Source organism: Chlamydotis macqueenii, chromosome Z (genome assembly GCF_036417535.1).
Source record: "Chlamydotis macqueenii isolate bChlMac1 chromosome Z, bChlMac1.mat, whole genome shotgun sequence".
Classification (NCBI taxonomy): Eukaryota; Metazoa; Chordata; class Aves; order Otidiformes; family Otididae; genus Chlamydotis; species Chlamydotis macqueenii.
The window spans coordinates 11,115,136-11,141,692 of NC_141593.1; the positions used below are offsets into that span (position 1 = coordinate 11,115,136).

The window sequence follows — 26,557 nt, forward strand, 5'->3', positions numbered from 1 at the left end:
CTACCTCAGGGACATGCATCCTAAATACCCTTAGAAAATCTCTTCAAGTAGTTAACAACTCACTCCATCTTCTCTTTTCTATAGCAAAACTTGTTTTTCTCAACCCTTCTTATAGTCTACTTTTTTCCAAATAATTTGACTTCCATGTTGCTCTCCTGCAAAACACCTCCAGTTTGGTTGCATCCTTGTGGCAAGGCATTGCTCCCAGCTGGATGTAAGATTTTAGCTGAGGTGCCACCAATACTCAGCAGAAAAATTGCATTCTGTTTTTTATCTGTAGTGCCCATATCCTGCACCAAGATTATACTGCTGATTTGAATACAGACAAGATCAATCCTCTAACACATAGAAGAAACACAGATGTAATGGAATCCCAAGCCATAGAGCTCCCGGAAGTGCTCAATGACTTATTCGTAATCAGAACAGAACTGACAAAGCAAGCCAGAAAAGCTGAGTAAAAGTCCTAAACTCCAGGCATGTGATTTTTTCCCTTGGGTATATTATAATGGAGTTCAGATGCACCAAGTGTAAAAAGAACATGATGTTAACCAGAAAGAAGCATATTCCCTTCCCAATTTAAGTTTGTTTCCCTCACAGCTGACTCCTGAGCAGTGAGTTCACATGCAGGAAGGATCTAGCTTAACCTAGGATGTGATTAATGTGTATCTACTACTGTGCCAGTAGAAGATAACGCTTCATTTTTTTCCCTACTTCACAAGGAAGAAAAGAGGTAGGTCTGTCTTCAAACTCTCACCTCTGTGAGAACTCAGAATTGGATGAGGACATCCAAAACAAAGAAAAATAGAAAAGACAATTACCAAGCACAGACAAAATGGGGAAAAAAACTCTGAGGTGAAGCTACTTTATCACTTTAACCAAGCTTGGAACTCCAAAGAAAGTTTAATGTCAAAGCAGTGGCAGCAGAAACATTACCTCATGCTGTTAGCTCATCGACTATCAGTACAGATCTTACTTGATACACAGGCATATTTAGGAAGAAATAGGAAATTTAAAACACTTCAGCAACACAACCCCTATCTGCCGATGATCCTGGCATTGACTGAGAAAAGAAAGGTGTTTATATGATTCAATGTAAGACTCATACTTACTATATGGAAGTTAACCCCTGAGAAGATATCAGATTTAGAAAAATGTAATTTGTCAAATAGTATGAAATAAATGTGGAGTCAGTCTGATGGCAAGAGAAGGAGATTAGCACCAAAGTCTGACTAAAGTGTCAAAGTAGGGGCCTGGTTCATGAGAACAATTCATAAAATATCCTGGTCAGAGCTGCCGGATGCTTTAGCCAGCTTTGAACTTGGAATTCCCCCTCATTTTAAGACTCCCAGGGATACTCAGGTGCTCCAGCTTGAGCACATGGATTTCTGTGCTCCAGGGCAAATCCACAACAGGACTATGCAAGTTCCTCAACAGGCCCAAACTAATTTAAAACAAAAGGGAAAATCTCAATTGGAACCTTAAATATAGTTAGTCTAGGTAAGAGTGAGATGTCATTCATTGCTTTTCTACCAGGCTGCTTGTTGAAGCTGTTTGTTGCATCTCACCTTATATTAAATCATAAGCTATTAAAAAAATAGTCTTTGTCCTCTTGTGAAGGTACAAGTTATACAACAGAAAAGCAGACTATAACAGTGTTTAATTACGTGACATTCATTAGAATCGGCTTATGTAAGCTGTGAAATTAAAGCCGGGAGAGAAAATTGTGACCATCTAGATTGTTTACTGTTTTTCCAGCAGGATGAAGGAACACAGAATGTCTAAAATGTCACAAAATGTCTAGCTCAAGGTTTCATCGCCTCATCTAGATGCTTCCACACAAAAACTCTTACATGCACTCAGGGTTTGGGAAAGCTTCATATTTTCTTTTCCTCTTAAACCCCATGTGCAGCAGGAGAGGATTTTAAAAGCCTGACAATAAAAAACAAGCTTGTATTGGGGTTTATGTGGCAAGGTTTTGGTAGCAGGGGTCTGCAAGGGTGGCTTCTCTGAGAGCTGCCAGAAGCCGTCCCTGTACGTGACAGAGCCACTGCCAGCTGGCTCCAAGATGGACCTGCTGCTGGCTAAGACCGAGCCCATCAGTAATGGTGGCAGTGCCTCTGTGACACCATATTGAAGAAGGGGGGAAAAAAACGCACAACAGCAGTTGCAGCTGGAGAGAGAAGTGAGGACATGTGAGAGGAACAACTTTGCAGACATCAAGGTCAGTGAAGGAGGGGGAGGTGGTGCTCCAAGTGCCGGAGCAGAGATTCCCCTGCAGCCCGTGGTGTAGCCCATGGTGAGGCCTCCTGTGCGCCTGCAGCCCATGGAGGCCCACGGAGGAGCAGAGATCCCCCTGCAGCCTGGGGAGGACCCCACGCTGGGGCAGGTGGATGCCTGAAGGAGGCTGTGACCTTGTGGGAAGCCCACGCTGGAGAAGGCTCCTGGCAGGACCTGTGGACTCGTGGAGAGAGGAGCCCATGCTGGAGCAGGTTTGCTGGCGGGGCCTGTGACCCTGCAGGGGACTCACACTGGAGCAGTCTGTTCTTGAAGGACTGCACCCTGTGGAAAGAATCCATGTTGGAGCAGTTCATGAAGAACTACAGCCGATGGGAAGGACTCAGGTTGGAGAATTTTGTGCAGGACTGTCTCCCGTCGCTGGAGCGTGAGGAGTCCTCCTCCTGAGGAGGAAGGAGCAGCAGAGACAACATGTGATGGACTGACCACAATCCCCATTCCCCATCCTCGTGCACCACTTGAGGGGAGGAGGTAGACAAAATCGGGAGTAAAGTTAAGCCCACGAAGAAGCGAAGGGTGAGAGGAAGTGTTCTTAAGATTTGTTCTTACATGTCATTACACTACTGTGATGCTAACTGGCAATAAATTAAATTAATTTTCCCCAAATCAAGTCTGTTTTGCCCGTGACAGTAGTTGGTGACTGATCTCTCCCTGTCTTTATCTCAACCCATAAGCTTTTTGTTACATTTTCGCTCCCGTGTCCTGCTGAGGAGGGGAGTGACAGAGCAGCTCTGGTGGACTCCTGGCATCCAGCCAGGGTCAACCCACCACACTGGGCAAAACCTTCTTGGCAGCAAACTAAAGTAGTAACAGTACTGTGAAAAGTCTTTGAAACTGGATTGCACTAGTTAAGGGGAAAAGTAAGGGAAGCTGGTGTACACTGATAAAGATTGGTGAAAGTATGGTGGACACGGTGACTGTATCTCCAGAGCCCTGAAACACCAGCTCTTTTTTATGTGGAGGTTTACACAAGGCTGTTGGTATGCTTTTGTTTAAAGTTGCAGCTTGTTTAGGACAAACACTCATTAGAAAGGTTCAAACTGTTCTGTCTCACAGAGAGAGCATTTGTTTCATGACCCTATGTGAAGTTACTTTGCCCAGGACACCTTTAGCAACCAATGGAAGATGAAAAAAAATTTGAAACTGAGATGGGAGGAAAACTCCCAGATGTATTTCAGTACAGTAGGTAATGTTGCTGGACAAAACTGGAAGCAGTGTGCCCATAACAGCCACCCATCCTCAATCATACAACAATGATGCTAGTTTAAGGATCAGCACAGGATTTGGCCAACTCCTTGCTTAGATGAGTGTTCCCAGGAGAGCTTGTCGATCTGAGGAAGAGAGGATTTTTAAAAGTTAAGAGTTCAGCAGCAAGAAAACACTTCAAATGCTGTTAATGGAATGTAAGAATGAAGTTGCAAACATTAAGGACCTCACAAATCACGGAGGGAGACATGTAACTCTAGACCTAAATTCTGGCTGCTGAGAAAACAAGGGAAAACAGTCAAAAAAGCTTTTTAAGCCTCAGAAAAAATATTTCCTTGTTATTTGAAGGATTTTCCAAAAGGTCACTGAAACCAAGGATGTTCCAGATGAAGTTGGTTAGAAGTTAGGTTGCCCAGAAAGGTGGTGGAGGCCCCATCTCTGGAAACGTTCATGGCCAGGCTGGATGAGGCTCTGAGCAACCTGATCTAGTTGGGGATGTCCCTGCTCCTTGCAGGGGGGTTGGACTACATGACCTTTGAAGGTCCCTTCCAACCCTAACCATTCTATGATTCTATGATTCTAAGTATATCAGGCTTAACAACACAGCATTTTAAAGATAAGTGGATTGTCTGTAAAGCTCCAATCAGCTCTATTTGAAATATAGCATGGACCTACCACAGGCCTGCCTCCCAGTGTGTACGACTCATTTGATTCATGATTCTTAATGCCCTTTAAAAGCAGACCTTCTGCAATAAATGCACATGCAGAAACATCAGTTCTGTAGCACTGCCGTAGAGAGGACATGAACAGAACCAAGGCTGTACTCTGCAGTTGTGCACTTGAGTAACAGGGAGGACTGGAATTCCAATTTCAGTGACAGGCAACTGCAGAAAACAGTTTATGAGCTTGGCTTTGGACTGAGCCTTAAGCTGTTAGCATTTACGATGGTTTGTTTTGCTGGGAGTCCTTCTGAAAAAAATATTTTTCTATCAACCATATTCTATTAGAAATTTTACTGGAAGTCTATCTGCTCTAGATTAATCTTCAATAGTGTATTCATTAGCCGAAATTGAAACAACAGCTGAAATTTAGGAAACTTATTCAGAACTGCCAATAATTGTGAAAATGCAATCAACATGATGAAAAATACTATTAGCAAACTGAACTGAAAGTTGAATCTTGAGTTTCACTTCTGTTACTGGTTTATATGTTTTCATTAAAAAAAATTGTACAATTGTATTGCTAGTTTCTACTGGATAATCTACACCTTACATTTATGTATACACTAAGAATCAAACTGCACGGTAATAACTGTTACTCCTTTATTTAGTAACTAGCTGTTACAAAGCAAGTTATAAGGCACAGGCACCAATTCTATCTCTACAATGCAGGGCAGTACAATACTGAACCTGTTGAGGTATTACTTCCTCAGTGTGGTGCCAGGTACACTTACCATGCAGATCTGAGATTGGAAGTAGTAAAGCCACATTTGTGTACTCGAATAGCTCTCCTTATTGGGTGCAGTGATGCCTGCAGGCTCAAACATGCAGCTCTACACTATACTACCATACCACTTGTTCTGTGGTTGATACTGGAAAGGATGGTTTAGGTCTATCCCAAACAATTAGTATAGACGTGATTTCTACAGCTCTTCTTAGTGCAATCTTTCCAGGAACAGGGCTACTTAAACGCACAGGCATTATCACCAGAGCTTTGCAAAAATATCTATGTGCAGGAGAGAACAGAGGTTTCTCTTAGGTCTATGAATTTGACTTTTTACACAAGATACTAAAAAAATTGTAGCTTCATACCTGTATTATAAACAGGAACCCAGTGGTAGAATTCATTCTGGTAGGGAACTGTATCAAACTCACTGCACTGCATCTGACGAAAGGTTGGCAAGCCTTTGCGACAGGGACTAATATTACACATGCGATAGCGTTTCCTTTCTCCAGTGCAGTAGTCTCCTCCAAACTGTGGTCTACAAAAGGAACACTGAGATTGAGACGTGAGATTCTGGGTAAAAAACATTTTTAAAAGAGCAATGTCTTTCAGGTTCCAGTGGGATAACAAAGTGGATCTGAATCCTTGACAGGGTAGAGATACCGTTCACATGTTCAAATACCAAAACATGCCAGTATGGAGCACAAAGATCTAGACAAACCCTGTGCCCCAAAGAAGTGCTTGCTACTTTGCCTGACTGAGCTCACAATAGATTACCTTAGCAAATGTACTCCCTCAAAACACTGTATTTTCCAGAATGTTTGACAATTCCTCCAGAAAAGCCAAGTGATTTCTGCTGTTAGACACCCTCTCAGTGAACTCTGAAAATAAGATGTAGGGTCTTCATGAACTTAGATTCATATTAGAAAAACCTTCCTTCCATATTGTGTACCTATCAAGTGTCTGAAGCTCAAACAAAGCTGATGACTAGAACAAAACATGAAAGGTGAGTCCTTGATCTCCCTCAGGAACAGATTGCTAACTAATGTTCTCACACAGTGTTTATTCATGTATTATTAAAGCAATATATTTCTATTATTTCTGCAAAGCCTGAACGCTAAATAATAGATTTTTTAAATTTTGTGTAGAAATAAGCTCCATGGAGGGTAAGGATTAAAGAATGACATAATGACTGTAAAAAGTGAGCCAACTGAATTTCACACAGGTATGCTTAACTGAGGAGAGTCTTGCTGTGGCACCTACTGATAACAGTCTTACACACAAGAGTTCACGACATCATAAGTACTTCAAAGATCTCGAATAAAAGATAAGAAAAGATTGTGCACTCTGCTTACTCTGGGTTGTCGCATGGTCTCTCTGCACTCTGAACCCCTGCCCCACATGTCCTTGTACAATGGGACCAGGATGACCAAGCGCCCCATCCGCCATGGATTGCTTCGGGAGTCTTGCCTACTGTAATGCACTCGCCAGAAAAGCACCACTGAAAAGAGGAGAGAAAGGACAAATAGCCTAAGACCATTATTGCAGGAAAATGTTACTGTGAATTATTTGTTATTCCAGTCCCTCGAGGTCAAAAACTTAAGTGGAAATGTAAATGGAGTTGCCAAAGGATGCCCCTCCTTCATGCTGAACAATGGCAGAGCTACTCATGGTTCCTCTGCTGCCCTTTTGCAGGCAGTGCAGCTTGCCGGCAGCGTGGCTCACATTCACCTTATTTTCCCCACATCGAGTTCCATCTGCAGCTGCATCCAGTTTGGAGCGGCAGGAGCCTTTCACTGAGCACCAGAGTGTTTGGCAAAGGTTCTGGAAAAGAAAGAAAACTTCAGCAGTCTGAAGCAGAGCTGAAATCCTACAGCCAAGATTTTCAAAACTCTCCCACGGTTTTGTAAATCCATTTACAAACCACTGTAAGGGCTGCATTTCCAGAGACAGATGTTCTTGGTTTTCCACAAGTTAAGACCCACTGAAGGTCCAAATTTAGGCATTTCTCTTTAGTATACAAGAAGGGACTATCTGACAAATACAAAACAATGAATACCTTATATCAAGTGAATTACTTGAATTACGTGAGTTTAAATATTCTCCTTATTGGCTGCTCAGCTCCCAGATACACAGGAAAAACAGCTTTAAAGACTTTGGGCACTACTGTTTATAGCAAAGGTGAACAGAGTTTGTACTATTTTCATTTGATAAGTACTAATGAAAAGAATACTCAATTTTGCATTGCTGTCCTCCTGAAATCATACAGTGAAATAAAAGGTTAGAGAACCTAGTCAGGTAAGTAAAAACAACGTCATGTCTCCAAGTATAACAGCCAAATTAATATTCATGGAGGTCCCAAAACTAGATGAGGAAAGAGAGATCAAAACACAGGTCTCCTAAAACATCAGCCAAGCAGATGGCAAAAGAGTGATCTAAAAGAAGCAGTTCAGGCTAGCTGACAGAGAAAAAAGCCTAGTGGGCGGGGTAGAGTAAGGGCTCCGGTTAGTGAAAGCTTGCATATTAAATTACTCATAAACTGGTGCCAGTTTAATGCAGTACATTGCCAGCAAAGCACAGCATTTCAGCTGCTGCTCCACCGAAGGGACAGAACCTCCTGAAAGCTAACAAACCTAGCAGGGCAAGAAACATCACAGCCACCTTATAACAAGTTTTCTTCACTCATTCAGAACTATTCTCTATAGAGTGAGGACAGACATTGAGGGCTATTCTCCCCTCCTCAGTTCACATGCACACCAGCTTCTCTTTTGGTTGACACGCAGGAGCCCTGCATGCTTGGGAACTCCTCAATGAGTAGGACTTTGTGTGGAAGATCACTTCCAAAATCGGAGAAACCAGGGGTGTCAGAGTGACTGTGCACTCCCAACTGGGACAGCAGAAGCAAAAGCCCAGGGACTTTAGGACAAGTCTCGGCTGAGGGTGTCTGAACTGCAGAGTTTACCACTGGGAGGGGGAAGAGAGCTGGTAGGATCTACCTGTGAAGCAGGGACAGTTTTAAGTGTCATCAGAGAAAGAACAAGAAAATCCCAGTAGCAGCTCCCACTGAGATTCTCAGAGTAAACAACAGGCCAGGTACGGGAGCCAACACAGAAACTGGGCACTTGTAAAAATCCAGACCCAATGAGCTAGCAGAAACATTTGTCCAAGCGTGAAATGCAAAACTTGGTTGCTAGTTTCTGACCTGCTTATATTTAAAATAGCTAATCTTAGGTACAGTCTATTTTGAGAGAGTTGCCTTTTATTTACTTTCTGCATTGTGTGTTCACCTTGGTTTTCATCTAGAACACTGGAAAGAAAGCTGATAGTACAGAATATCTCAAAGAACTCCAAATCTCCAGTTGGACTACAGTGTCTGGGGCACTGCCTCTTGGTTCATTTAGCTGCTTTTGGGCAATGTATATGAGTCAAAGGCTGTTTTACAGTTTCCTATTTATAGTTCAAGAGTAGCATTACATAGCAACTCTTTGTGAAGTCATCGTTGGCAAGCAAAGCTACTGAAGTGTTCTGGCTGATGAATTTTCTCTCATTATGAAATGAGGATGAGGGGTAATGGTTTTAAAATAGACGGAGGCAAATTCAGATTAGATATTAGGAAAAAGTTTTTTACAATGAGGGTGGTGGAACATGGGAACAGGTTGCCCAGAGAGGTGGTGGATGCCCCATCCCTGGAAACATCCAAGGCCAGGTTGGACAGGGCTTTGAGAAACCTGATCTGGTTGGAGATGTCCTTGCTTCTTGCACGGTGGTTGGACTAGATGACCTTTAAAGGTCCTTTCAAAGCCTAACTATTCTATGATTCTATGACATTAATTCTCTATTTTTAACTCTTGTATATATAATATGTTTTGTGCTTTTTAGCGTACAAAGTGCACTCCCACACTGTGCTTCAGATAGCAAAGAAACGCACATAAACCAAACTCAGCTTTCCACTGACAGTAAAGTTTTTCTCATGTGCACTCATAGATTTCAAAGTCAAGAGTTCACGGAGGAAATTCTTTAGCTTTGCAAGAATTTTTCCACATTGATCTCCATCTTTAAGAACACTGGAATAACAGCAGCAGAAGAAAATATTCAAGGATATTCAAGGATCACCGTCTCCAAGCTCAGAAGCGACGCATGCCCACAAAGAGGAAGTCAGGTAAAAATGTCAGGAGGCCTGCATGGATGAACAAGGAGCTTTTGGACAAACTGAAAAACAAAAAGGAAGCCTACAGAGGGTGGAAGCAAGGGCAGATAGCATGGGAAGATTACAGAGAGGTTGTCTGAGCAGATAGGGATTAGGTAAGGAAGGCTAAAGACCTGACAGAATTAAGTCTGGCCAGGGACGTCAAGGGCAACAAAAAAATCAGGAATAAAAGGAAAATTAGGGAGAATATAGGCTCTCTCCAGAAGAAAATGGCAGACCTAGATACCCGTGACATGGAGAAGGCTGAGGTACTCAATGACTTTATTGCCTCAGCCTTCACTGGTAAGGGCTCTAACCACACCATCCAAGTCTCAGAAGGCAAAAGCAGGGACTGGGAGAATGAAGAACTGCCCACTGTGGCAGAAGAGCAGGTTTGGGACCATCTAAGGAACGTGAAGGTGTACAAGTCCATGGGACCTGATGAGATGCATCTGCAGATCCTGAGGTAACTGGCAGAGGAAGTTTCCAATCCACTGTCCACCATATTTGAGAAGTCATGGCAGTCTGGGGAGGTTTGCGATGAATGGAAAAGGGGAAACATAACCCCCATTTTTGAAAAGGGCAACAAGGAAAACCCCTGTAACTACAGACCAATCAGTCTCACCTCTGTGCCTGGTAAGGTCATGGAGCAGATCCTTCTGGAAACCATGCTGAGGCACATGGAACATAACAAGGTGACTGGTGACAGCCAACATGGCTTCACTAAGGGCAAATCATGCCTGATCAATTTGATGGCCTTCTGTGGTGCATCAATGAACAAGGGATGACAGCTGATGTCATCTACCTGTACCTGTGCAAAGCATTTGACATTGTCCCACACAACATCCTTGTCTCTAAACTGGAGAGACATGGATTTAATGGATGGACCACTCAGTGGATAAGGAATTGGCTGGATGCTCGCACTCAAAGAGTTGTGGTCAACGGCTCAACGTCCAAGCGGAGACTGGTGACAAGTGGCACATTCCTCAGGGGTCAGTACTGGGCCCAGCCCTGCTTAACATCTTTGTCAGCGACAGGGTCAGTGGGATAGAGTGCAACCTCAGCAAGTTCGTTGATGACACCAAGCTGTGTGGTGCCATCGACACGCTGGAAGGGAGGGATGCCATCCAGAGGGACCTTGACAGGCTGGAGAGGTGGGCCCATGCCAACCTCACGAAGTTCAACCAGGCCAAGTGCAAGGTCCTGCACATGGGCCGGGACAATCCCGAGCATAAATACAGGCTGGGCAGAGAATAGATTGAGAGCAGCCCTGAGGAGAAGGACTTGGGAGTGCTGGTGGATGAGAAGCTCAACATGAGCTGACAATGTGCACCTGCAGCCCAGAAAACCAACTGCATCCTGGGCTGCATCAAAAGAAGCGTGGTCAGGTTGAATGGGGCTCTGAGCTACCTGATCTAGTTGGAGTTGTCCATCCTGCTTTCACGGGGTAGGCCTTTAAAGATCCCTTCTAACCTAAACTGTTCTTTGATTCTAAAATCTGTGTGCTTTTGGAGGTAACAGCCAGAAATTCACAACTCTACAATGAACTCGCTGCAAGACAAGTGATTTTTATCATCAGCAATACCGTACACACTTCCCATCCAATCTGTAAGATCAGGATCTGTGCCTTAAAGAAAGCAGAGTCCAAAAAAACCCAGTTTCACTGTAGTCAGTGGAAGTTTTGGAGACAAAGAGAGGTCAATAAGGTAAGGATTCTGAGCTCCTACAGCCTGTCCTCTAGGAAGCTATGGGTCTACATACCACTTGGAGAATTCCTCTCCCTAACTTGTATTTTGCTTTTCTCTTCCTGATTAGAGTGACAATATTTATGTACTTCACAAGATGCTTAGAGGACTTACTGCTGAAATGGTTTGTGGAAACCACTATCTGGATTCTAAACCTCAGTCTTTTCTCAGTGTAATCACTGAACCCCTGGGGCATCTTCAGCTAAATACATATTCTTCTATCAAAAAGAATCCACGGATCAAATTCAGTCAGACATTAAGTTACAAAACAAATATAGCCTGTAGTGAGTAACCATTAAGTAAATAGTGGAAAGGCAGAGAAAAGTCAGACCTCTTAGGCAAAATGACTATACTGATCATTCAACATGCCAGGCAGACTATACTACTCACAATTCCTTTCCTTGACAGTGCAGTTACCTGGAAAACACAGGCCTTCCAGTAAAATGCAAAACGATATGATACCAATTAATTTTCTGACATATGTGTAGCTGTAAATTGGTTAATAAGCAGATATTGAATGTAAAGGCCTACTAGGTTCAAATTCAAGGAGAGACAGATGAACCAATACTGCAAAATTACACTTCAATTTTCTATCTGTACCAACAGACAAATTACAGTAACTGAGGAAACTGGAACAGCAGGCAATGAAAGCAATCTTTCAATACCTGCTTCATATTCCGTAGTTGCAGTTCAACACTGGTAATCATGTTACCTGTTAAGGCTGGGAAGATTAGTCAGAAATGATCTCCCTAATAGAAGGGTAGATGAGATACATGTAATTATCTGAATGGAATAAACAGTCACCATCAGCAGTCCCCAATCCACAGCTGTGCACAGTATTTTGACTAAAAACAACTCCAGCACTCCTGATAGCCATAATACCACTTCTGCCAAAGCCCTGTTAAATGGCGGGAGCAAGCTGGATGCTGTCTGCAACGTTCGCTGCATATTGTTTCCCAAAATACAGCAAATATTAGTGATCACTTAGCTAGACTAGCACTTGAAACCACTGTTTCTGAACTATTCTAAGTAGAAAAATGCTGTTTGGAGTCAAATAGCTCTGAACGTGCTAGGTACAGCTAAAATACCATACCACTGTACCTTACCTAATATAACCTACTACTCTGCAGTTGCTCCTAGCTCTTGTAGAGGGATGTGCTGCTGTGACTACACTAAAATCATAGAATCATAGCATAGTTAGGCTTGGAAGGGACCTTAAATGTCATCTAGTCCAAGCCCCTTGCAAGAAGCAGGGATATCTGCAACCAGATCAGGTTGCTCAGAGCCCCATCCAACCTGGCCTTGGATTTTTCCAGGGATGGGGCATCCACCACCTCTGTGGGCAACCTGTGCCAGTGTCCTACCATCCTCATTGTAAAATTTTTTTTCCTTATGTCCAGTCTGAATCTGTTTCCTTCTATTTTAAAACCTTTACCCCTCGTCCTATCACAACAGGCCCTGCTGAAGAGTTTCTCCTTGTCTTTCCTGTAGGCCCCCTTTAGATACTGGAAGGCCACTATAAGGTCTCCCCAGAGCCTTCTCCTCTTCAGGCTGAACAGCCCGGCTCTTTCAGCCTGTCCTCATAGGAAAGGTGCTCCAGCCCTCTGAGCACCTTAGTGGCCTTCCTCTGGACTCCCTCCAACAGGTCCATGTCCTTCTTATGTTAGCAGCTCCAGAGCCGGACGCAGTTCTCCAGGTGGGGTCTCATAAGAGCAGAATAGAGGGGATGAATCCCCTCCTTTGACCTGCTGGCTACACTTCTTCTGAGGCAGCCCAGGATGAGGTTGGCTTTCTGGGCTGCAAGCACACATTATCGGCTCATGTTGAGCTTCTCATCCACGAGCACACCCAAGTCTTCTCTTCAGGGCTGTTCTCAGTCCATTCGCCACCCAGAGACTACTCCCTTACATCACCATACAACACTGTTCTGCTGCACAGTGAGACAAACTCCAGGGTACTTTGTAAATTATGTAGTTCCACATAAAAATCTCATGTTTGACAGGAAAATAAAGATTCTTCAAGGTACATGGACTGAAATTTCCTTTAATTAGTTAGAACATCAAGACAGAAAAATCAGAACACGTAGAAGAGAGCACAACCCTAATTTCTAAAAAAACCCTTTTCCTGGAATTGAAGATTCGTTCCCAGAATGATTTGGTCAGTTGAAAGCTATAAGCTTGGAGTGTCTTGATTTTTAAAAAGAGATTTAAGCTGCATTGGTAATTTACGTTAGACCAGTAGTATAAGTTTAAAACCAAAATTACTCCAGTGCTGAAGGATAGGCATTTAACAACATATATGAAGCCAGATCCAATAACGGCCTTGCAAAATACAAGGCAAACAGTGCAACAACTCACTTCCAGAATCTGCAGAGTGGAACTAAAACAGTATTATGCAATGCCTGCATGGCACTTCTGTGAGATTCAAAAACACGCTGCATTTGTAGTTAGCAATCGAGGTTCACTGACTGCACTTCCATACCATTCATAAAGCTTAAGTTCTTACTAGGAGAACAAAAGAAAACATACAGCACTTACATCCACATCTTCACAGAAAGTAGCATTGGAACCATACTGAAGCTGGCACTGGTGATGCACATCATAAATCACTCCAGGAGCAATGATTGGGGTCTTTAAAACTTCTTTTTGGGGGACATCATCCAGACAGAACCCCCATCCGCGGCTAAAAGACAAAAACTGCATATCAAAAACGCCCCCACAACACACTTTCTTGACATTTCTATAAAGAATTTCAATATCTAATTCTTAATAATTATTTTTAATATGGTCTTTGGAAATAGTACTTCCAGATTCCAGCTAAGATACGCCGAAGCACTACTAACATACAAATTCATCTAGTTAGGGAGGGTTACAAAGGCAAAATACAGCTTGTAAAAGTGGAAATATTATGAGGTCATTATGGTTTGCAGAGTGGTTTCAGTGCACACCACAGCCTCTGTTTAAAGTTAAACCATATTGCTGCTCTTAAAAAGAACAAAATAATTTGAACAGGTCACTGAAGTCAAGCACATCTCATTGTGCCCAAAGGCAAGGCTTATGATGTTCCATCAGAACCCTTGATGGAAAAGCTTCCTTCTTCCTGATAACTCCAAAAAGCTGCAGGTTGCACCGAACCTGAGCCGATATGACAAGACCTGAATTCATTTCTGGAAAGCAAGAATTTAATGGAGCTTTTCCCAAATAGTAAGTGAACAATAAGCTTGGGGTATCCTATCCATGCAAATTAAGCCAAGCACACTACAAAAACCTACATCTAGCAACGTAATAATAGACGATTTACATTAAACTCCACATAAACATCTTATACACAGTTGTATTCATTTCAGGGAAATGCCACAATCTCATCACTCACTCTAGGAAACGTGTGATGTATTCCTTGCTGCACTGCGACCAGGTGAGTGGAGTAGGATCATACTGCAACTGTCGGGACATAATATATGGACGCTTTCCAACAGGCTCACAGTCATTCTCTTTTCCATCATGCTGGATACCAAAACTGGAGACAAAAAAACCAACATCTAATAATTCCAGCTGATTGGTTGTACCACAACACCTATCTATAGGTTCCACAACATGCTTAAAAATACACTAAGTTTGCTTCTTCCTCTGGTGGGCTGTAGATACCTTTTGCTGAAAAAAAAACCCATCGAAGATCTGACCCAAAGCCTACAAAAAAATCTACACTCCAACAGGCTTTCAAACATGTTTGTTATATACAGCAATATTGTCTGGCACAAAATAAAGAACAGACTGACAGAGACTTTATTCAGGGGTATTTTTAAAAGGGAGTCAAATCACTCTCGCAGAGTTGGGCTGGGAGTCACATATTAAACCCTACTTAAGTTAAAGCTGCTAAAGTTAAGAGCTTCCTAGCTCTTGGATCCCATTTATTTCAGACTTATACAACTTTAACTACGACCAGGCTTTGCTACACTCTGTCTTACATTGTTTTATAATCCCATGTCTATTGCTTGTTTCTTTTTAAATCTCCTTAGAGACAGAGATATTGTTTTCCAAATTACCGAACATCCAGTGAATTAGCCTCCAACTTCCAGTCCTTCCTCCTATTTAGCTTTCTCAAACTGTGCCTTACAAACAGACCTCCATAGCACATCTTCCCAACACAGTTCTCTCCAACTTCTCTGACCTATTAAGGTATTTCTTTATTCAACAACTTGCAAAAGTCATAAACACTCAAAATTTTGGGTGGGATGTAAACACACATGCCTCCACATAATCTCATAGTGAAGGAGATTATCTAAAATAAGAATATACAAAGATATTGATACATGAGGATGTTGACACCTACACTGTTAACATCTGAAGGCGTGTAAGCCCTTGCATGAAAAAGCAGTGAAAAATGACTCAAGCCATGATTCAGTCACGTATCAGATAAAGTAAGTTCAAACCACTTAAGACTTTGTTTCTGGAAAATGTAATTTTACTATGACTCAAATGTTACAAAAGCAGGGCACAATTCCAGCCTGAATCAATTTTGATAATGGGTCTGAGGTGTAAAAGCAAGTGTGTCCCCTTATCGACAGGCTCTTTTCCATAAACAGTATCTGTTGACACAGGAGATGGTGAACGTCTAGAGAGATAGTATGGGAAAGAGTCGACTTTTGACATCCATCTAAGGAATGGATGCATGGCTTTCTTCTCATTTTTTGTCCACCAGTTCTTACAGACTTTTATTTTCCATATTTTAACTTCCTAACATACGTACTCTAACTTGACTTGAGGGAAGGATAGTTTCATTTTAACAACAAACCCTACAATATTCAATTTTCTTTGTGGAGACAATTCTTACAGGCAAGGCCCTGCATCACTACTGCAAAGGCCAGTATAGCAGTACTCTGCTTCACAGCCTCCAAAGGACAGTGAGTTACCAGCCACCCAGACTAGACCAGGAGAAGGATACACACAGCTCTATGGGGAACAAGTGTCTTCTGATAACTAGTGTTAATGAAAAAAAGCTCCCTGTAAGCAAGAGGTTGTGGGAAACTGTTCTCGTTTTGTTTAGTGAGGGGGGGGCTAAGGTGGTAGCTTCTGTAGGAAACTGCTAGAAGTCACTCCCCTTTGTTCAGTGGACTCGGCCGGGCCTAGGGCGGACCAAGGCCGAGCCGATGGGTAGCAGAATGTCCCGTGATAACGCCTCTGCGATAATCTATTTAAGAAGGGGAAAACAGAAAAAAGAAAGGAAGAGAAGATGTGAAGCAGCTGAGCAGGGGCAGAGAGGGGGAGGCGTGAGCCTTGTGGGCCTTGCAGGCCTCACGCTCTGGCCTCCTACCAGGCAGCCGACTGGGCCCAACTCGGCCCAGCCTGGCTGCAAGAAGTGGAGAGGAGACGAGAAGTGAATAAGATGCAAAAAGGATCCTGAAAGGCATCTGCCAGCCTGTTGTGAGCAACGGCTGCAGACGCCAAGGTCAGTGAAGAAGGAGACGGGGGAGTAATGTGGCTCCTGGCCAAGATTCCCCTGCAGCCTGTGGTGAAGACCATGGTGGAGCAGGCTGTCCCCCTGCAGGCCATGGAGGTCCACAGAGGGGCAGAGATTCACCTGCAGCCCGTGGAGGACTCCACGCCGAGGCAGGTGGAAGCCTGAAGGAAGCTGTGGCCCTTGCAGGGCCCGCTGGGGCAGCCATTCTGGAGAGACTGCAGCCCGTGGAAGAGATGACCCATGCCGGAGCAGTTTCACGAAGGACTGTGGCCCATGGGAGGGACCCCACGAAGGAGCATGGGAGGAATGCGAGGAGTTCTTCCCCCAATGACGAAGTAGCAGCATGAAACAACGCGTGATGAACTGACCGCGACCTCCATTCCCTCCTCCCCGCCATGCCGCTCGGGGTGGGGGAAGGTAGTAGAGATAATGTTAAGCCCGGGAAGAGGGAGGGGTGGGGGGAGGTTATCTTGTTCCCTGTCTCATTCTCCTGCTAGTTTTAGAAATAAATGAGTATTTTTCCCCAAGTTGAGTCTGTTTTGCCTGTAACAGTAACTTTAACGATTTCTCCCCGTCCTTATCTCAAACTTCGAGCCGTTTTTCTTATATCATCTCTCCCTATTCTCTCGGAGGGTGGGGGGACCGAGAGAGAGACTGCGTAGTCTGGTCCTGATCGGGGCTGAACTATGACAGAAACAAGTGACTAAACTCAAAGCACCCAGATCTAATTGTAATGATGTCAGCATTATCTAGTTACACTATTTCCCTTCTGCATTTGAGGCGTTGAATAAACTAAGCTCAATTAATGGGTGATATGATCAATACTTTAGTAATCTTTGTATCGGATTACTATTATTACATCCCATCAGGAAATACAGACTTCATCCTGACTGGTGGTTGGGTGCATGATGAAAGTGATGTGATACAGCAGTGAACATACCACCTAACCAAGCAACATGGTCCACCTGAAAAGTATAGGCATTATAGCCAAACCAGAGTATTCATGAGATACATCTCTACTCTGGGAAAAATAGCTCAATGTCAAACAGATTCAAAAATCAGAATTTTTCCAGTTGAGTTCAATAAATGAACTAAACAGCCAAAACACTCTTGGAAATCGGAAACACTGAGAAATCTAGTTTCAAGCAAAAAATCATAAAAAAAGTTTATCTGTGTCCAAAATTAAATGTCCAGAAACTTTAGTTGACTTGACCTAAGTGCATCCACAATTACAATATTAATACACAGAAGATACCAGTTACTAAGAAATGCCCAAAAATTACTTTATTTGTTCTTCAGAAAGGAGAACAAAGATCTGATATTTCTGTGAAGTTTGTCTACTTGAACTAAAAATGGTTTCTAGCTAATCTGCAATATTGAAATACCGTGATATAATGAAATAGGTACATTTTATGTAAATGATTTGGAATGATTTCGAGATCACCTAAAGTAATTGCACAGTAATTCCGAATACATCTGGAAAAATTAGCACCATTAATTTATGCTTCTTTGTAGCTTAATTATTTCATCCTGATGTACTGCTCTAGCAGACTCTGTTAAAAGGGGCAGATTGAATTGTTTTAAATATAAACAAAGGTCAAAGGCTTAAGAATCTTTCTCACTCTTTTGCTTATAAAAAACACACAGAGTTTTGATTATAATAATAGAGATATTAATTCACTCCTTGTTTCGTTTCTGTCTGGAAATTTGAGTATTAGCATATAAATAAGAAACTAAACTCAGTTATGTCCCCCCTTCACTTTCAACTATACCTGTGTCCAAGTTCATGAGCAATAGTGAAAGCCAACGGAAGGCCAGAATCTTCATTGATGTTACAGCTTCTATGAGGCTGACACATGCCTGACAGATGAGACAAACCCAAGGTTTCACACGGACGATTCATGCCAGCACAAATGTCCTTTCTAGAACCACAAAAGAGACATGCCATTAAAAGAGCTTCAAACCAACTGCAGAATGTCACTTACATTGGGTGATAAGTGTCCACCCCATAATGTGTCACTGCTAATTTGCACTTTAAGTAAAGCATAATGTTAACATTTTTACAAACACGTATGCAACAATAATATGTACTTGTTCTGCTATCATATTGTACTACCATAATTTGTACCCAATATTTATGTTGCTGTAGTGCCTAAGTATGTATGTTTATTGTCAGCTTGCATAATAAGAAGCTTTAAAACCTCCACCACCTCCGACAGTGTTTTGAGGTATGGTTTATTAAACTCACCATAACTCAGCCTCATTCAAGTGAATTGTTTGAAGCCTGTTTATTTGGAGTTGTAAATCACGTATCATTGTGAGACTTCTTTTTCTCATTCTTATTTTAAAATTTGTTGGTTCTCTTTACTGCACCATTTGAGGAGGTTTTTTTGTGCTGGTTTTTTTGGCCCATAGACTTTAACTTAGGACTTTTTTTTTTTGCAGACTTATCTTTTCTTTCAATTGTGGGCAGACTGGATCCAACCTGTAAAAGTTCTGTTTCATGTCCTGCCACAAACTCCCTGTGTAACCTAAGACATCACCTTTAAGTTTTCTGTGCCTCTCTTGCTCACACATAAAAAAAAAAAAAAAAAAATTGTGTCTCCTTAAATACAGAGATAATGTTTAGAAATCATACACTTTAAAGCTCAAAAATTAATGGCATTTCTGAGCTGCACCTATGTATTACTTTAGACTTTGTCATTATGGAGTTGTTTATCTACATGCTACGTTATTTTGGTATATTGCCTCAAAGAAGAATAGAGAAGTAACTGAGTACAAAATGAGACAGGATCAAGAGGGGAAAATGACCTGAGGTCTGCAAACTGCTAATCTCTCGGAACGTACTGACCTCAATCTCCTAACTAAGATGTATCTCTAATAAATCATCCATACGTATATATAAACAGTTATATGTACTTCAAAAACAAATTAAAAACAATCCCTTTAAAAGGCACAGCAGGCCTAACTTTAACAACTTGTTTATAATGTATCTCATACTCTCTGCCTGTACGAGCGTCAGAGATGCTCACACTAGGTTATTTTTGCATTAATGTTGTGGTTTAGAAATGTGTCTTCACCAGACCACTTTACTGAGTTCTGTGCAGGATGAACTAAATGATAGCATGAGCCTATAAAAAAAATACAATCACCAAAAATCCACTGCTAACCAATAGTCAGTTACAGCCACTGAACTGCTGTCATACCTGGTCAGAAGGACAGCCACGTCGTGGTGTGTAGGGTTGACGTCACTCTTGGGATTGACACTCTTCTGCCATTTGCAGAAGCTGGCTAGTGTCTTATCAGCATGGTGAACTATCTTCAAGCCTTGCTAATGGAAAAAAAGGAAAATATTACTGTGAAGATCACACTGCATTACCATAACATGTCAGTGGTGTTAGCTGTGAAGCTGAGTAATCTTTGAAATACAATTCATTACGCTTTTGCCTAAAGCTAGAGCTATCATTAGAAACAATTACATCTATTTATCTAACATACTGAATATGTTAGATAACATACTGAATATGAAGTTAGAATGTTGACTTTTTTGTAACTGGTGCAGCTAAAGGAAAAAATAAATGCAGAAATGTACATATTTCTTGCTAAGTGAGCTTCATAAGAACCAACATTGAATTGAAACTTTCAAGCAAACATTTTGTTTTCTCTTGAAAGAAAGGATTCCTCTGTAGGGAAGGTAAAGACTGACTGGTGTGGGACTTCATGCTCAAGTTTTTTACTCAATATTATGTGAACAATGTCATGCTCAGGGAACAACTGTAATTCTAAAATCGCATTTCTTTCACAAGATTTTTCAATTTCAAAGAAAAACAATGCAGTCATAGATGTTTCTTCCTCATCTTATAGATGCAAGTTACTAAAATCTCTTCTGAAATACAAAGTATGCAAAATAAATTCATTCAAAACATATTTTCTCATTTCTGGTCTTGGGCATTCCCTATATCTTGCCTCAGTTTATTTAAGCAAAGCAAACTTTTTACAAAGCATTTAAGTAACACTATTACCAGGTAATAATTTCTGGATAACATAAGATCAAATTCTAAGAGATACCCAACACTGCTGCTTTCAACATTACTATGCTCAACTGAACAGGAATCCAGGATTTATTATCAAAACAGCCACAGAAATTTAGCAGGTAAACTTAATTGGAGGTCACCATGGACTTCAGGTCCTAATTGCTCTGTTAAGATGCGAACCACTTGCTGGCCCATATATTCTTACACCGAGGACTGTAAGGATAGACTCTATCTTAATAACTGTTTCAGAAGACATAGCCTGACCCCACGGCCTGTTAGACTTCCTACTGCAGCACTGGGACCACAGGGCTTGTGGTCATAAACCATAAGCCGCTGAGAAAATCCCCTTAATGTGTTCCTGCTGTCAGAGCAAGCTATGTCACACACAATATTTTAAAAATAACTACAAAATCATGACAATCACTATGCATTTAAGCATGTAGCAACATATTCTTGAATGTGAGATATTGGAAACTACCAATATATAGCCAGTTTACAGCAATTAGCATCTACTTAGTCCCCTTTTTTTTTTTTTTTGAAAGAGTTCTGAACAGAAAAATCTGTATTTGAGTTGCAGAATAACAGATTTACTTCTTCAGAGGCCTGAAAATACTCTAGCATTACCCTTTTGCGAAACATTTCAGGTAATGATAGGTAATTAGATGCTGAGTGATGATGCACACATTAATTTCAGTTTCTCATCTCGTCTTCCTCAGCATCCCACATTCTTTTGACACTGGGGAAATTCCATTTTCCCATTTTTACATTTGCCTCTTTAATTACATTTCCCTTGGTGATTTTATGCAGAAATACCTGAAGTCATCAGCTAAATATTTTGCTATCCAGGGCAGTATTTATTCTAAAATCAGACCTATCAAAGATTAATAGAAACGTAAAATGAACATATTATTTTAAGCAAATAAACCCTCCTCTCCTTAATTATGGCTCAATGCATGGGACTCCCAAGCCTTCTAAGTGACATTTTGAGGAAAATAAAAACCTTACCTCCTCTTCCTCAAAGAGGATAAGCCGGACCAGCACAATGTGAATTGCATTGCCAATGCTTGGATCATGGAACAACCCTGTGACCTGTGCCAGACCAGGAGGTATGAGATTAACTGATTCCTCTATAGCAGAACAGGACTTTAGAGAGAAAATACATTTACTTCAAACACACTGTTCATCTCGGGATGTAGGTGCTGTTTTGTTTTTTAAATCGTCAAGGCACTTCACTGGAAGTTTGCTGAAATGCAACAAACATTAGCACTACTGCAAAGGGATGCTCTGCCAAATGAATGATGATACAGGACTTGGCAAAAGTTACTAAGCTAAGGAGCAAAAGCATACACAAGACTATTTTATGTCCATTTCCCTTTCAAGAACTTCAGAGCTCTTAAAAAACACTAGCAGAAAATAAAGTACCATCTAGAGTCATGTAACACTGACAGAGGGGTCAACTTAGTGTGCAAAAAACCTAACATATCAAATTGTCCTACTTCGATTTGATAGAAATCAGCTTCTGCCACAACACAGCAAAAATTAGTCAGTGCTAGGCAAAAATAAATCAGTTAAATGATGGACACTCTTGTGTTTTCACAGCACAGAAGAGGATGATAAGAACAAATGCAAAGATAATGAATTCATTAAAAAAAAAATCCACATAAAACACAGCAAGAAGTGAACTTGGCAAAAATTTGACCCCAATAAAATGTCATAAACGTCTTCACAATGTTGATTTAGGCAGGAGGAAAGGGAATCAGAACAACAGCTAGGCACAACCTATCTGTATGTGAGCTATGCCACATATCACAAGAAATATGAGCAGACAAAATGGATTGCATTTGGGTCAAAAATGTTTTGGAGAAGACCATTAAAGGAGAAATTACTGAAATTAAGTGGAAACTGTGTTTACAAAGGTCTGATTTCTGTATAGGTCTTTTTCAAGGTATTAGACTGAAAATTGAATCATGAGTAACCCTAACATCTCAGGTACAGACCACAGAGAAAAAGTTAGGACTTGTTTATTCCTGAATCTGATCACAGCAGGGTTTTATTCCACATATTTTCCCCGTGTGGACAAAATCTCACATGCTCACATCAGTTTTGCGTCTGTTTAATCAGGCTCACTGCCTCAGTAACTAGTTAGACCGCTTGGAGCATAGTCAGAAACATACTGTATAAACATAAGTGACAGATTGGTTACCATGGCTAGAATTACACTGTGATTAATTTCACATATATTACACACCACCATGATAACAACATAGAAGACATCCTCAATAGACTCTCCAAGGTCAGTATCTACTACGATACAGATAATAACAGAAGATATCTCTGTCGGCAGTCTCATGAAACACTATTGCTTTTCCCAGATCAACTTACATTTTGAAAACTGACACACCGGAAAAAAACTTAGTTAAACTTTTCCTTTTTTTCAACAAAGATTATGTATTATAGGGAGGATAATTACTGGGAAAAATAGTTATACTAATTTTAACTGGGACACAGTTAACTTTCCCCATAACAGCTCATAACATGCTGTTTGGATTTGTGACCAAAACAGTAATACACTGATATTTTAGCTCTTGCTAAGTTCCTACAGTTTCCAGTGGGCTCCTGCATGGCTTTCTCATCCACAGACACAGGAAAGAATCCATACGCTTAAACTGTAGAATTTCTCTTTGCTGAGGGAGCTACCAACCCAAAACCACCAATTAGCCACAGGTTCCAGGGGAGACAGGGAATTTCAGTGGAAAGAAAATTAGTGCTAGCATTTAAAGCTATGAAACCTCTCTCACTTAAATAAGAAATCATGCCGATGAAAAATATAAGGTAAAAAATGCTTTAAAATATAGAGTTTCAATGAATATATATGAATGATATCACATTTCTTTCAGTGAACAATGTTAAAGACTTGTTTCAAGGTGATCAGTAACATAATCAAGGTAAAGTTTGCTTCATTCTTCTATCTAGAAAAAGGAAATATTGTACATACCATATTCATTATCGTGAGGATATACGATTCCACATGGTCACTTCCATGATATTCAACCATCTTACTGTCTGCAACCACAAGCGTCTCCACCCATCGCTCCTTGCTGACAGAGCGCCGAGAAACCTTTCTGACAGCCATATGATTTCGTTGCCATCTCTCCCTTCGATGCTGCTGTTGTTTGAAAAAGCTGAGGGTATCTGGAAGAGTAAGAAGCAACAATGACTTGAAAATATTTTCAAGCTTGATTTGAAGTGTATGGCTATCACACTTCCAGACAGAAAGGCAGCATCATAGAATGACAGGATGATACACGAATTCCCTGTTTGGAATGCCGTTTTCAAGGAATTTCTCTTCTGTAGTTTGTCTCCAAACTCCTTAATGACACTAGATATGCTTTCTCCACCGTCAGCTCTTACTTTTAGCAGGATGATACGTTAAACCTAGCATTTTGGCACATCCATGAACCGTTTGTCCTGTGCATGGAATATATTCCCAAAGAGTGGGAACACTTCACCAGCAGGTGTCATCTACATACCAGCCAGGCAGGCGGCCATGGGCTCCTCCGTCTTGCTGACTGACAGGCAAGGTGTACGTAGTGCTTGTACTGTAACTGGGGGATCCACGTTTTTAAATCCTTTCAGGAAGGCGTATTTGCTCCACAGAGTTGCTAGCAACCTTGCACTACACTCAGTGGAGCTAATTAGTCTCCATTCATTTTAGCTTTAAACACCAGCTGACTGTGTTACTAGGGAAATACTTGAAATTCAAATACCCCTATGCCTGAAAAAGAAGTGAGAAATGCCAGTTTGACAGCAGCTGGTGCATTTTTCCAACCTAGAAGCTAAAGAAACACTTCTATGCTGCCGGGATTCCCTGAGTCCTAGGACAGATCAGGAGCTTCACTTGTTGCTATTACAGATACTGCAATAGTCCTTTGGCATCTCATGTCCCTGCTTATTGCAGGGTGGCTGGACCAGGTGACCATTGAAGGTCCCTTCCTACCCAAACTATTCTGTGATTCTGTCATCTCATTCATGGAAGAGGCTGTCCTTAGTCCAGATGGGGAAAATTCACAGGCCACCTGTCTCAAAGTGCTTACAGCCTGTCCAGGATAAGACCCACTATCGTGCAGCAGGGGACAGTTATCCACGCTGGTACTGGTAACACATTATGTATAAAATTTAAATATGCCATATTAATAATCAAAACTAAAGCAGCCATACTACACATTCGGAACTGAGCTGCCATGCACAAGTGTGCAGTACACAGTAGCTCCATTAGCTGATACACACTGTGATCCATTAGCACTGCACTGCAGTATCAGTTCGGGGTTTCAGCCAGCCCCAGGCACGTACCACTGAGAAGCACACAAACCTACAAACCTGCCCGAGCCATGATCATTCTGCTAGACAGAAACCTGTACCTCTCTGCACTACCATTTAAAGTATAGTGTACAAAGCTGAAAGTTGAATTAATATTCTATGCAGAATATCATGTATTCTATATTGTGGATTTAGAATATAACAAATAAATAAATAAATACAGTTGTAAGTAGATTTCTTTTTGCATGAACTGGCATTTGCATTTTAAAAGATGCTGAAAACACTGAAGGACAAAGAACCGTAAGATTTTTGACCTGCCTGGCAAGACAAACAGCATAAAAACATAATTGAACATAAGAGAGATTTGAATAAATGCAAATAAATTCCAGTAGACATGTAAGCTTCTAATTTTTACTATCCATACATTGTCACAATAAAGAGCCCAAGAACATCAATTTCCTTTGTGCTTACAAACTCAAATCACTTCTCAGTGTCATCCTGTGCACCCACACAAAGAGACTCTGTCCTACAGATATGTCAACTTGTAAAAAAAGTTAGTCGATAAAGAAAGTTGCCTTCCAATCAAACCAAGGCACTGAAAGAAAGGCATACAGTTTTCTATCTTAATTCTGAACAATGAGCTGCATGAAAAAATAGCTTCTTGTCTACATGGAAGAATATAATTTGTGCATAAAGACAAAGAAAAGAAAGTGGGTTTATTTGGTTTTGTTCATTTGGTGTCGGGTTGGTTTGTTTTAAGAGAAGGAAAATGTTCTATCATTGCTATAACTTCTACCCTCTAACCCCACTAACACAGGCTACAGCATCACCCCTGCTGTTTCCCTCAATCTTTCTTCAGTTACTGGAATAGTCACCTGTATCAGTGGATATTTATGAGCTGCATTCATTAGTCTCTCTTGTACATTTGCATGGTTTCCAATATTCCTCTTTAAATGAAGCACAAGTCTCAGTATGAAGCACAATTGTCAGTATCTATATTTTTAAGGAATTTGTGCTGAGAAAAACCTTACCCACAGCTATCTTAACAAAAAAAAAATCCATTCAGACTGCTTGTTAAGTGATAGGTTTATGGCAAAATAAAACACCACACCAGTTGCCAGGCTTTTCACATCTAAGAAAGAGGGGTTTTTTTATCATCTGGACAGATGATAGAACTGCAGGTATAAAGCCATACAGATTGCAATGGTGAACAAACCTCAGGGAGAAGTTTCGAGTCCTAGTTAAGCATGAAGCTACTTACCACAGGAAAATCTCAGAAGAGATTAGAGTTGTGAAAATTAATGCTAGGTAGCAAGAGGATTCTGTAGACAAAACCTGTCCTCAGTTCTTGATCCCCTCCAGTGCAGGGGTCTAACCTGGAAGGCTGCCATCTAAGGACGGAATCCCCACTGTGTTAAGTCTCCTGACAGCTTTTTTAGTTAGATGAAGCAGAGAGGAAGAACCTCTTGGAGCTACGCTAACATACAGGCAGCTCTAACGTATGGTTCTACTTCCACTTTTATGCCTCTCCAAATGATGACTATCTCTGCTAACCTTTTAATTCTGAAGTAAAGTAATCTTGCTTCGACCTTAAATAAGCAAAGTGTTGCAAGTTATTACAGATTTGCTGAGAAATCCCAGGTGCCCTGTTGTACAGGAACGGTAATCTTGACCAGGAGCCCACAAGTTCAGGAATACCCAAGAAGAGATGAATAGTTTGAGACCTAATTGCTGTCTGAGAAAAGCCTGCCTCCCCATACTCTTCCATTGTAACTGCTGAGAAGAGCACGCTCCACGAGTAGCAGAAGAGAGAAAGGGGATACTTGAACCCTGAGGGTTTCCATTTATTTCTGAGAAAGGGATATAACACAGGT

General features: G+C 41.3%; 1 protein-coding gene across 1 annotated transcript in view; it reads right to left on the reverse strand.

The window, feature by feature from the left end:
• Window positions 1-26,557, reverse strand: part of ADAMTS12 (ADAM metallopeptidase with thrombospondin type 1 motif 12) — a 170,931-nt gene that overhangs the window by 55,892 nt on the left and 88,482 nt on the right. The window contains exons 4-12 of the mRNA XM_086770225.1: window positions 23,362-23,558; window positions 21,372-21,455; window positions 19,539-19,663; window positions 18,105-18,254; window positions 14,248-14,391; window positions 13,413-13,557; window positions 6,676-6,768; window positions 6,300-6,445; window positions 5,313-5,482 (exon numbers count right to left, since the gene is read on the reverse strand). Coding sequence (XP_086626351.1) covers window positions 5,313-5,482; window positions 6,300-6,445; window positions 6,676-6,768; window positions 13,413-13,557; window positions 14,248-14,391; window positions 18,105-18,254; window positions 19,539-19,663; window positions 21,372-21,455; window positions 23,362-23,558 — 1,254 coding nt within the window. The remainder of the gene's footprint in view (window positions 1-5,312; window positions 5,483-6,299; window positions 6,446-6,675; window positions 6,769-13,412; window positions 13,558-14,247; window positions 14,392-18,104; window positions 18,255-19,538; window positions 19,664-21,371; window positions 21,456-23,361; window positions 23,559-26,557) is intronic.